Source organism: Tupaia chinensis, unplaced genomic scaffold (genome assembly GCF_000334495.1).
Source record: "Tupaia chinensis unplaced genomic scaffold, TupChi_1.0 Scaffold000294_5, whole genome shotgun sequence".
In the NCBI taxonomy this organism is placed as follows: Eukaryota; Metazoa; Chordata; class Mammalia; order Scandentia; family Tupaiidae; genus Tupaia; species Tupaia belangeri.
In genome coordinates, this window is record NW_006159782.1 from 3,228,896 (window position 1) to 3,240,143 (window position 11,248).

Genomic DNA, 11,248 nt, shown 5'->3' on the forward strand with positions numbered 1-11,248 from the left:
GCGCTCCCTCCTCCGCCTTGGTGCCCTTCAGAGGCTGCAGCAGGACTCATTTCTTGGCTAAGGGACAGGCCATCAGTCTTCTTAATCTGGCCTCATAAATCAGCCATGTGGGCACCCCCGGGCACCTCTGCTGCCCATGCTGAACCACTGAGTCCTCTGGGCATCTTCGGGAACCCCAGGACCCCCAGCTCCCTCCTGGAGGGGCAGCCACACCCCTTAGCCCCCCAGCACACCCTTTTCCCCTTCCCTCCCATGAAGGGGGTGGGGCTGGCAACTGCTCCTGCAGGAGTCCTGCCAGTCGCCTCAGCAGCTGCCTCTCCTGTCAGCAGGGCCTTCTCCTGGAACGGGACATCTTAAACTAGTGGGGACCAATTGCCCGTGGTGTTTCACTTAGTCCCTCTGCCAGGCAGCTGACAGCTTTAGTGGCGAGGAGGAGCAAGAAGGACCTTGTCAAGGCCCCAACAAATCCCTCAGGGACACAGGGATGGACAGTGAAGCTGGGATCTGAAGTGGGTGGGGTTGGAAGAAGCACCCCAGGCCCATGGCCCCCCTTGGGAAAAAGTCCCAAGGGAGTCCCACTTTTCAGAGCAAGGATGGTGGGACCAGCCAGAACACAGCGCTGGGCCTGGCACATGGTGGACACTCAGCAGGCTCGCTGGGCAGCTGCTGTGGCACGGTGGCAAAGCAAGGGCCCTGCAAGGCTGGAAGCCATATGGCCACTGCTGGTTGGATTCCTTGGCAGCGTGGAACACCCTAGGCGTGCACACGGTGCCCAGGACCTCAGGAGCTGGAGGGCTGGAGGAAAGTGAACTTGGTGTGAAGCGAACCTTTGGGGCTCCTCTCAGGCACACACACGTCTCTGTCATCCACAGTATAGAAGCAGCTTACTGAGAGGCTGAGCAAACGCCACCAAAGTAGAGGCGAGCACGGCGACTCCAGTACAGAGAAAGGACGTGTGAGAGTGAGAGTTCTCGATGGGGAGGAGGCCCCCCAGCTGGAATGGATCCTTTGAAATTCACAGAGCCAGTCATGCCCCTGCAATTGTAGCATGTGCTCTCTGCTGGGCAGGGAGTGGTGAAAATGCAGAAGGTAAAAACTCAGTCAGTCCCTGTCCAATGAGGCAGACCTGCTGGAAGGCTTCCTGGAGGAGGGAGGTTGGCCTCCAAGAGATTGCAGAGACTCGGGGCCAGCCAGGTCAGCATCAGCATCACCAGGAAATGTGTTAGAAATGCAGATTCTCAGGAAGAGTCTGACACCCTAGGGTGAAGCCCAGGTGATCCCCTTGAGAGCCTGTGGGAAGTAATGTCCCAGAATTCTCTCCTTTGGCCAGGAGTTTGGGGCTAGTGCTCACCTTCCTGCAGGCTGGCGAAGTGTGTACCTTGGGGCATTGGCAAAGCAGGAAACATTTCTGAAAGAATTTCACGTTTAATATTTCTCCAAGAATCTTCAAAATAGTTATGAGGGGAAAGGCCAGAATGTTGCTTGAACACGCGACATGTCTCGGTCTCCACGGTAGACCAAGTTCTGTCTGCTCTGTAAGGGGAGGATTGGGGTTCCCTCTCATTTAGCTCTTTCTTTACTCTCTTGGTCTTGCCTCTCAGACCTTCCTTCAGAGCTGTTTCTCCTTAGAAATGGCTCTGACAGGGTCTACGCTTGCTTGAGCTTTGTCTGAAGGTGTCTTTATCTTCTTCTTTTTAATATTTTTGAATGCCAGAGGATGTGTGCTCTCACCAGAGAGAGACACAGAGAGACAGAGAATGAGAAAGCGCCTCCCAATGGGACATGGTCAGGCTGCAGTTCCCTCTCCTCCTGTCAGGATTTGGGGCACACCACACATGTGTATCGTTCAAGCTGCCGAGCCGGGATTCAAACCGAGGGGCCGTGCAGCTCCCTAACCACTAGGCTATGGCGCTGGCCCTCCGTCTTGTTCCTGAGACTTTTCCTGGACTCAGATGCTCAGTGAACAACTATTTTACCTGGTTTTTATAGTATTTGATGATATTTCCCCCAGGCTTCCCACCTCTATTATTGCTGTCAAGAAGTTTGCCTTCGGCCAGCTGGCCACTCACAGGTAGGTAATTAGTCTCTTCTCCCTGGCGTCTTTTAAAACCTTCTCTGTGCATCCGTGTCACTGTGATGCGTCCAAGTTTGTTTGTTTGTTTGTTTTTATCCCTGGCTTCGGTTTAATTGTGCTCCCAGCACTGAAATCTACATGCTTAACAATTCTGAAAAATCCTTGGCCACTGTCTCTCTGAATGATGGACGCCCCCCCCCACCTCTCCCACCCCAACTCTTTCCTCTCCTCTTGCTTTCTGGAACTCCAAGGAGATGCGTGTCATTTCTTTCTGGCCTGCCCTTCTTCGAGCTTCCATTGTGTGTTTTCTGCACGGTCCCCTCTGTCCTGCATCCCTCGTTCTGGTCATTGCTCCAGCTCCATCTTGCAACGCACTGATTCCCTCCTGAACCGAGTCTATTTGCCGTTCAGCCCGCGCTGAGTCTCCCACGTCGGTTAGGACGTTTTTCATTTCTGGAAGTTCTACTTGGCTCTTCTCCGTACCCCTCTGATCGTTCTCGTGGTCTGTTTTTGCATGCCTGTGTTCTCAATATTCTCATTGCTTTACATGTTTAACTGCTTCGGTTCTGGTAGTGCAGACACGTCTTCTGATCTCGCTGTGCGCGGGCGGCTTCCCCAACTCTGGCTCCCTGGGCTTTCTCCTGTGCTTTGCGCTGAGATATGAGCCAGGTGACGTTCACAGCCTGAGCCCGGGTCTACCTACCCAGCTCCTCCTGAGGCCCCTTTCTTGGCTTGGGGTTCTCTGGACCACTCAGCTTTTAAGTGTGAGCCCCAATCTTATGTGGAACTCAGCCCAGGTTGTCCTCTTCTCAGGAAGGAATCTTCAAATCCTCATTTATTGCAGAGGCCAGGACAGTGTTATTTTCTTAATAGCCCATTGTTAAACTGAAGGTACAGCCTTTGAGGGTCCCAGCTTCAGATGCGGGTCTCACTTCCCACTCCCACCCTCTCTGGGAGAAGCTAGGAGAAGAGAAGCTCAAGAGAAGCCAGTGTCACCTAACCCCTGTAAGCCTTGAACCCAAGTCCTAGCTCCTGCTGTGGGCAAGTGCCTCGGGCATGCAGAGGTCAGCACCGGCTCCCTAGTCTGATGTCGGCTTCCTCTTCGCTCCTGGGACTCAGAAATTTCCCTTGCGTCCTTGCAAACTCAGCTCTGCATTGAATAAAATGTTTGTGGTAACTTAGCCTACGTTTGTGGTGTTTCATAGCAGAGGGCTTTTGTCCCCCATAAGGTCTGACTATAGCAGAATCGATCTCATTATTACTAAACCATTTTTTAAAATGTATTCATGGTGGAGTCTATTCGTGCACACACAGAAGTGAGACAGAGGAGAAACACCCTCCGCAGGGTTGGTGCTGCTGCGATCCCTTTCTCCAGCCCTCCAGCGCGCTGGATCTTGGGCACCTGCCCAGCATGTTTCAGGTTGACCAGGCCTAGGATTCAAGCGTGGGTCTTTACGAGGGACGCAGCTTCTCCCGAGCATTGCATGACTGCTGCACGGTGGGGCCGGCCCGCTCCTTTCCCCTCACACTGGACCACATACGCAGCCTCCCACGCAGCTGAGTGGGGCCACATGTCTGCGTCTATCCAGTGGGACGTGGTGGACTGGGCCTGGGCCAGGAAACTCTCCCACATTATACTCTGCCTTTCCCCTTCTTCGGTGACCTTGGAAGCCTCAGAGTGAAGATAGAAGAGGCACCAGATAGCTATGCCTGATTCCCTAACCGCCTAAAGGACAGCGGCCCATGATTTCGGACGATCCGTGAGCAGGAGAAACCACCAGGGCCTTGGGTGCACCTGCTGTAGCAGCTGGCGGTACTCACCCAGGACACGGTCTGCCCTGTTGGTGTCCCTCAGGTGCGCCTTGCACACAGCAGCTCTGCAGGGCTAGGGACGTCAAGGGGTGTATCCGGCCTGGCTCTCAGGTCAGGTCACGGAGCCCGAGGGGTCCAATGGCATTGCAGATGGTAGTCTAATGTTGCAATGGCCAGATAGCACCCAGTTTAGGGTCCCAGGTCAACCTGAGCACCCTGGGCACAGCTGTGTGCTCCTGCAATCCTAGCTTATTGGGTGGCTGGGGAGGATCATGACGGGGTGAGACCCTGTCAAAAATGCCTCTCTCTCTTCCCATCACCTTCATAAAGGGGAGCAAAGGGAAAATCATGCTGAGACAGATCTGCCTTCTCTTCCTGCCACCTCTGGTGCATCCCAGTGCTGGCCATGGAGTTCTAGATGACTCAGCCTTCTCGCACCAAGTCCCCAGGGAGTCAGGGACACAGGTACACACATCGGCAACCCCGGGCAAGAGGATGATGGCTGCATGGGCCTGAGAACAGGGGCTGTGGTTACTCAGGTGATGGCGCACTCGGGCTGAGGTTTCAGAGCTGGGTGGAGCTATGCCTGGCCTGGGGACCACGCGGTTCAGAGCACTGGATGCCGAGAACCAGGCAGGCCTCACCCCGGGTTGGAGCAGGTGAGATGCTAGAAGGTGGCCCAGCCTCGCCTGGCCAGGGACCAGGCATGTTCTGGATGTGGGCATGGGGCCCAGAGCTGGCAGGAATGAGGCCTACCCTGTGCTAGAAAACCTCACTTCCACGGCCCTTAATGACACCTTGCTTGGCGGTCGCAGGAGTCCTCAGCCGCCCACTGTGCAAACATGTCATCGGGAGGCGGTCAGACCTCTAATCACTGCATATAGGCGTCCTCCCAGCCAGTGCTGCCTCTCTGCAACTGGCGGCCTTCCCGGGACAAGGTCTGAGGTGACACCACATAGGCCAAAGGACGGGCGTCCGGGCCCCTGCTGGGAACCTGACACACACGTCTTCCTTGTCCTCTTCTGATCTCGCAGCACAGAGAGACGAGGGTGAGAAGCCGAGCAGCCAGTGAGTGCAGCGATCAGCCACTGCCAGCAAAGGCGGGCTGGGATTTATCCCAGTTCCAGCTACTGATCAGGCATCGATGTGACTGGGCTACAGTGCCCAGTGGTTTGATCAGGCACTGGTCTGGATGTCGCTGGGAGGATATCTGGTGGGTGTGATTGCAACCATCTGCAGCTGCTGACAAGTGAAGGGGCTCACCCGGATGGTGGGGCGGGCCTTGCCTCATCAGTTGAAGGTTCTCCTGGAGTATGACCCACCTGACATAGAACTTCTGCCTGGGGTTCCAGCTGGCCCTGCCCTGCACATAGGATGTACCAACCCCATGCCATGTGAGCCAGCTCCCTCTACGTGTGCGTGTCCCTTTCTCATACACGTGTGTATGTGCGTGTTTCCATCCTGCTTCTCTGGAGACCCCTCGGTGACACCCAGTGCCTTCCCTACCTCCCTGCCAGCCTCCGTGGTCACACTCCAGGCTCTGAGAGCCTCACGCACCAACGCCCCGGCCCTGGCCCTGAGGACGTCGAGGTCCGCCTGCTGTGGACCATGACGCCCTTCTAGCCCCCCAGTCTCCCAGTGTGATGGGCCTCAGCGGCGGGGCCTTTGGGAGGTGATCAGGCTTAGATGAGGTCACGGGTGGAAGCCCTCATGGGTTAGTCCCTGTGGGGAGAGGAGAGAGACCTGGGTGCTCGTGCTCTCTCCCTCGCCCGCCCCCCACCGTGGAACGTGGAAGGACACGTGAGGACAGCGGGAAGGCGCCATCTGCTAGAGGGAGAGGGACCTCCCCGGACCAACTGTGCAAAGCAGGCGTCTGCTGTGGCAGCCCGCGGCCCGTGCATGTCGTGACAGCAGCCCCCACGGACCGAGACAGTCTCAGGGAACTCAGGCTCGCAGGAGGCCACCCGACCTTATCCCGGGAGAGCCCGAGTGCTGGGGGTGCTGGGGAAGATAGGGCACGCAGGCCGGGCAGTGCCGGCCAGACCAGGCCAGGGCTGCCCCCACCACAGCACACAGCAGGAGGAAGAGGAGTGCTAAGGGGCAGGGCTCAGCCTGGTGGGGGAGACCTGAATGACAGGGCGAGAAGTCTGTACCTTGTTCTGCAATGCTGTGTCCCCTCACCCCACCCCATGCCATCCTGGGCCCAACCCCTGCTCACCCCAAATAAAATGTCCACACAGATGCTGTACCCGTGGGGACTGCGGGGAGAGGAGGTGGCGGGAGGCGGCCACCCGGCTGTCCCTGGCCTCCCTCCAAGAAGCACTCAGCTGAGCGGAGCAGAGAAGCTGCTGGCACTGCGGGACGCTGGCGCAGTTACTGGATTGAGCCTGCTCAGCATTCGCTCCACGGCCACCCGGAGGCCAGGTTCTCAGGAAACAAAGTGCCACTTAGAAACCCATCATCGCCTCCCCTCTCGCTCCAGCGCTGGGGACATAAATCCCAGCAGGAAGAGCAGGCCGGCTGAGGGCTAGGTCAGGCCCCAGAGCCACCGCTACAGAAGGCAGTCCTTGGGGACTGGGCGCAGCCCAGGGCCTCCCTGGCAAGTCTCACACTCCCTGAGGTCTGACCAGCCCTCCCGCCTCGAGGGCAATCTACTGCGGCCAGAGAAAAGCCCCGCCTCCTCCGCACAGGCCTCCTCTGATCACCCCCTTTCTGAGTAGAGCCCTGGACTTGTAGGGTTAAAGAGCAGTGAGGAAGTGGCGAACCCAGGTCAGTCCCTGCATTTGTGGTCACGGACACTCAGAGGCCCACAGATGCCTGGGGAGCATATGTCGACTTGAAAGACAAACTAAGGCCAATGGACGGGAAAGAAGGTATTCAGGCCCTGTCTGAGCACTGCAGGCCAGGCTCGCGGCCCGGGTGGGCGTACTCAGGTTGGCCCAAACACATGCCCTGAGCTCTTAAGTCCTCATGTAGGGTTTTGTGTGTGTTAGATTTTCGCCATAGGTCACATGCACTCACCAGAGAGAGAGGCAGAGACAGAGAGAGAGAGATATCACCCCTGAGGGTCAGCCACACTGCAATCCACTCTTCTCCATTCATCCCTCAGGGTTTCGGGCCTGCACATGTCCATGCCTGGTATGTTTTTCAAGTCGCTGCATCCGAGATTTGAACCACATGGTTGGCCATGTGGGATCCAGTGCCTTATCCACCTACTGGCCCCCCTCTGCAGATTTTAAAGGCAAAATTTGCAAGTGGGAGAGGAGGAAAATATAAGATTCTGACAGTTGCTGGGGATGGCTGTCCTTGTGCAGGAGGGTCAGTCCCCGGGGTGGTGTCAGTGAGGGTTGGACAGTCTCCGGGCAGATGCCTTTGCACCATGTCCTCAAACTGGGCCGCAGTGGTCTTTGTGTGGGGCTCTGGTTCTGAGAGAGTTCTCTAAATCACAGTCCTCATTGTCAGGCCCGCTAGCATGAGAAAACACCTCCTCCACAGCCCTCCCTGCTTGGTTTGGTCAGGATTTAACACAGGGACACGAACGACTCCATTTTGATTCTCACAACTGTTGGAGGTCGTTTGTGTTCACTCATGTTCTCTTAATACCCGTGGAACCAGCTGGAAAGAACAGGGTCATTTCTTCAGGCTGAGCAGGGCTGGATCCAGTGGAGAGCTCTGGACAGGACCCCTCACCTCCCTGAGCCTCGTCCACAGAAGGGACAATGATGTCATCCACGTTGCCAGGCTGACATGAGACAAAGCGTGAAGTCCCAGGCACACTGAGAACACACAAGGAGACCCCAGTCCCACCTGCCCTGCATCGGTGTCTTCCTTCCACAGTCCTCGGTGCGCTGGGCCCAGCCAGGGAGATTCAAGGTGAATCCGATTTTGTCCGCACCTGAAGAAGCTCGTGGGACATGTAGCACCTAACACTATTTGGGTGGCGGTGGAGTCAGAGAAAGGGACTCCTGTGGTGAGAACAGTCCGGGCAGAGGCTGGGGGCAGGAGTGCTGTGGGCTATTCCCTCCGCCTCTCTTCCTTCTCTGAAGAGGCCAAAGTGCGGGATCACGAGGCATTTTTGCAGGGGCTAGTACACTTAGGGAGCAGCTCACTGAGCCCTACCCACACTTTAGAACCAGAGGCTTGAGGCTTTCCGCTTGGGCCAAGGCCGCAGGTGGATCACCGGCCTCCTTCCTCGGGAAAGGGCAGATTGCAGCACGGGGTGCTGAGAGGCAGGGTCGCCTCTGGGTGCGTAATAAGACCAAGGGGAGTGAGGACCCCAGAGAAGCTTCCCTGCCTCGGGACCACGGCACCTCCTATGACTGGCACAGGGACTTGGGGCCTGCACAGAGCGAGCCCTCGAGGAATATCGTAGCTGCCAGAGCCTAATTCCACCTCCTTGGTGGTTTGTGTCTCCATTTCGGGTTGAGAAACTGAGTCACGGAGGGAAACGACACCTCTAGGTTAACACAGCTCAAATCCCCAAGCGCTCGGATGCAGGGAAATCTCAACTCTACCTTTCCCCTGCTGTGTGACCTGGATCAGCCAGTCTCCGTGGGGCTCAGTCTCCTCATCTGTAAATTGAGACCCACAGCTGCTGCCTCGTGGAGAGGCCCCTACCCATGGAGAAGCCCCGTCAGGCGCCTAGCACATAGCAAAGCTTCATTAGAATTACTACTTGAACCAAACTCTATTCTAATACTTCCCATTAAACTATTCTGTGGCTATTTGTGAATTCAGTGGCTTTTTTTCTAATATCAAATTATGAAAGCTTCAGGCCAGCAGGTGGCCCTAAGTGATAGTTAAGGCAGTGGATTCCCATATGGCTGATTGCAGTTCAAGTCCTGGACCTGGGGGCTTGAAAATCACAACTAATAAATAAATAAATAAATGTGACTTTCTAGATTTTAAAAATGCATGTTTAAATGATGAAAATTTCCCACAGAAAAGCAGAAACGATCTTTAATGAACACCCACATGCCCGGCGCCTAGAGTTCGATCACTTACACTCCGTCGGACCTGCTTTATCTTATCTTACTGTCTACCCTCTGGTTCCCTGGAGAGCCCAGAAATAAAGCCACGGGTATGTAACCCACCAGTGCATTCCAAAGGAAATCGAAGACTTCGGTACACTCCCCCAGAGCTTCCGTAGTTACCGTTTCTGAGGTCACAAATCCTGAAAGTCACCTGCTGACTTCTGGCAAACGCGTGTATCTGTGTCTCACACACACATGCATACACACGCATACACACGCGCGTGCGCGCACATCATTAAGGACTTCCTAATCATTGCCACAGAACGTTCCCTCCTGCTCATCTCATGGATTCTGCCCCCTCCCCAGAAGGCGCCCACTCTCCTGAAGCGTTTTGTTTTCGTTTTTCCTCTCACTGATTAATTTTGCTGTTCTAGGAATTTCGTAGAATCTAGGACATGATGTCAGAGCACAGCACAGAATGTACTTGTGTTGGTTTGTGGCTGTGTAACAAATCACCCAAATTTAGCAACTTAAAGCAACTTTGATTATTCCCCGGTTTCCAAATGTGCGAATGTACTCAGTGCCGCTGAGCTTCACCTCTAGAATGGCAGAGGCAGAGGAGGCTGTTACGTCCGCTCCAGTGTAACAGTGTGCACATGGCCAGCTGAAAGACAAGTGAGGGGCTTAGAGTCCTGGGGGGACCCTGGAGCGGGCAGTTTCTCTAGACAGCGGCCTCTGAGCTGAGGCCTGAAGGCCGAGAAGATCCTGCCGAGTGAAGGTGAAAGAGCCTTTCGAGGCAGGAAGGAGGGGAAGGTGGAGCGGGACAGCGAGGCCAGTTGGTGACGTCCCTGTGGGCACTGGGTGAGGACCATGTTTGCGGGGCCCTACGGGTCTCCCTGCAGACCTGGGAGCCACCGCAGAGTGGCATCAGATGGTGCTCACCCAGATTCCTCCCAGCCTCACCACTGGGCTCAGGGGGAGAAGGGATTGCAAGACAAGCACGAGACTCTCATGCAGCGATCCGTCAGGGAGAGACCTCACTCAGCATCCGGGAGGTCAGGGCAGGGCCTGGGGCTGATGAGCATGGTATGGCCGCATCTCCTGCTCATGACTTGGGCAGGGCAACTTCCTTCTCTGACAGGGTTGCAGGGTTTAGCAGAGTACAGGATGCTCAATTGAAGGGGAGTTTCAGATAAGCAACAGATAACTTCTTAGTGTAAGTATAGCCCAAAGACCGTGTGGGAAGTACTTACACATAAATGATTCGTGGTGTTTGTGCAATTCAAACGTACCCGGGCATCCTGTATCTTACCTGGCCACCCTGCACCGAGCCTTCTGCCTCTTACCCGGAAAGGGCTTGTCTCTGCCTTTCCTGGGCTCCCTCCCCTCTGGTCTTTCGTGTCTTCCCAGTAAGGCCTCCTCTGACCACCCAGGTAGAGGGACCCCCACTTCAGTCCTTTCTGGTCACTTCCCTGCCCTGCTGCCTTTGTGGCACTTGCAGGCTCTGAAATGACCCATCTCGTGTCTGTTTGCCTGTCTACCATCTGTCCCCTGCTCTGAGATGTGGGCTCCAGGAGCTCAGGGACCCGTCCCTGCTGTGTCCCCAGCACCTAGCACAGGTCTAGCATGCAGTAAATGCCCGACTAATGCTAACCGGAGGATGACAGGGCTGTCTCTTGGAGGGGCAGTCTAGCGGGGAGTGAGGGTGTGGGGGAGCTGGGGGACTAGGTGCTTGCTGCTCTCACCCTGCCCCTCCCAGTGGGAACTGGACCCCTCTCCCCAAGGCTCTAGGCTGACCTCCACCCCAGGGACCAAATGCCCCTGGATGGCCCAAATGGGGGCCTGCAGGTCCTCACCAAGTCAGCCTGGCTTTGCCCCCGCCCCTGGACAGAACCAGTCTCCTGTCCACAGATTCCCACGGCAGTCCAGTTACCATGGCAATGGCAATCTGAGGTCACAGCGCTGGAAAAGGGAGGAGCCTCCCTCCTGGAACGCCACCACAGAGTCAGGATCTAATTTTCATCAGCCGTAATAGTGGTTTTGCATAATCGTCTGTATATTAATACCTAGCGTGCCTCTGTTTGTTTGGTAAAAATTCATGAATTCAGGGCTAAATAAAAAGTGCTGATGGCTGAAGATTTTCATGCTCTTAAGATGTTCTGGGGTTGTTTCTTTTTTTAAAGCTAGCCTATCTCCTCGGCAACAACCTGCTTTTAATCCCATTATTAACGGATAAGGGAGAGGAAAACAAAACAGGCTCTATTCCCAGGGGGCCTGGGTGGCCGCAGGGAGCTCCGGGCACTGGCTCCCAGCTATGGAGGCGGCGGTGCAAGCGAGGGGCACCCCAGCCACTATGTGACCTAGACCCTGCCAGGCGGCTCCCTCGGCC

The 11,248-nt window shown here is 55.8% G+C and overlaps 1 protein-coding gene across 1 annotated transcript in view; it reads right to left on the reverse strand.

Annotated features, from left to right (window-relative positions):
- Positions 1-7,472: 7,472 nt before the first annotated feature.
- Positions 7,473-11,248, reverse strand: part of CACNA1I (calcium voltage-gated channel subunit alpha1 I) — a 120,813-nt gene continuing 117,037 nt past the window's right edge. Inside the window, 4 exon segments of the mRNA XM_014588682.2 lie at positions 7,473-7,628; positions 7,694-7,851; positions 8,197-8,316; positions 8,401-8,457. Coding sequence (XP_014444168.2) covers positions 7,473-7,628; positions 7,694-7,851; positions 8,197-8,316; positions 8,401-8,457 — 491 coding nt within the window.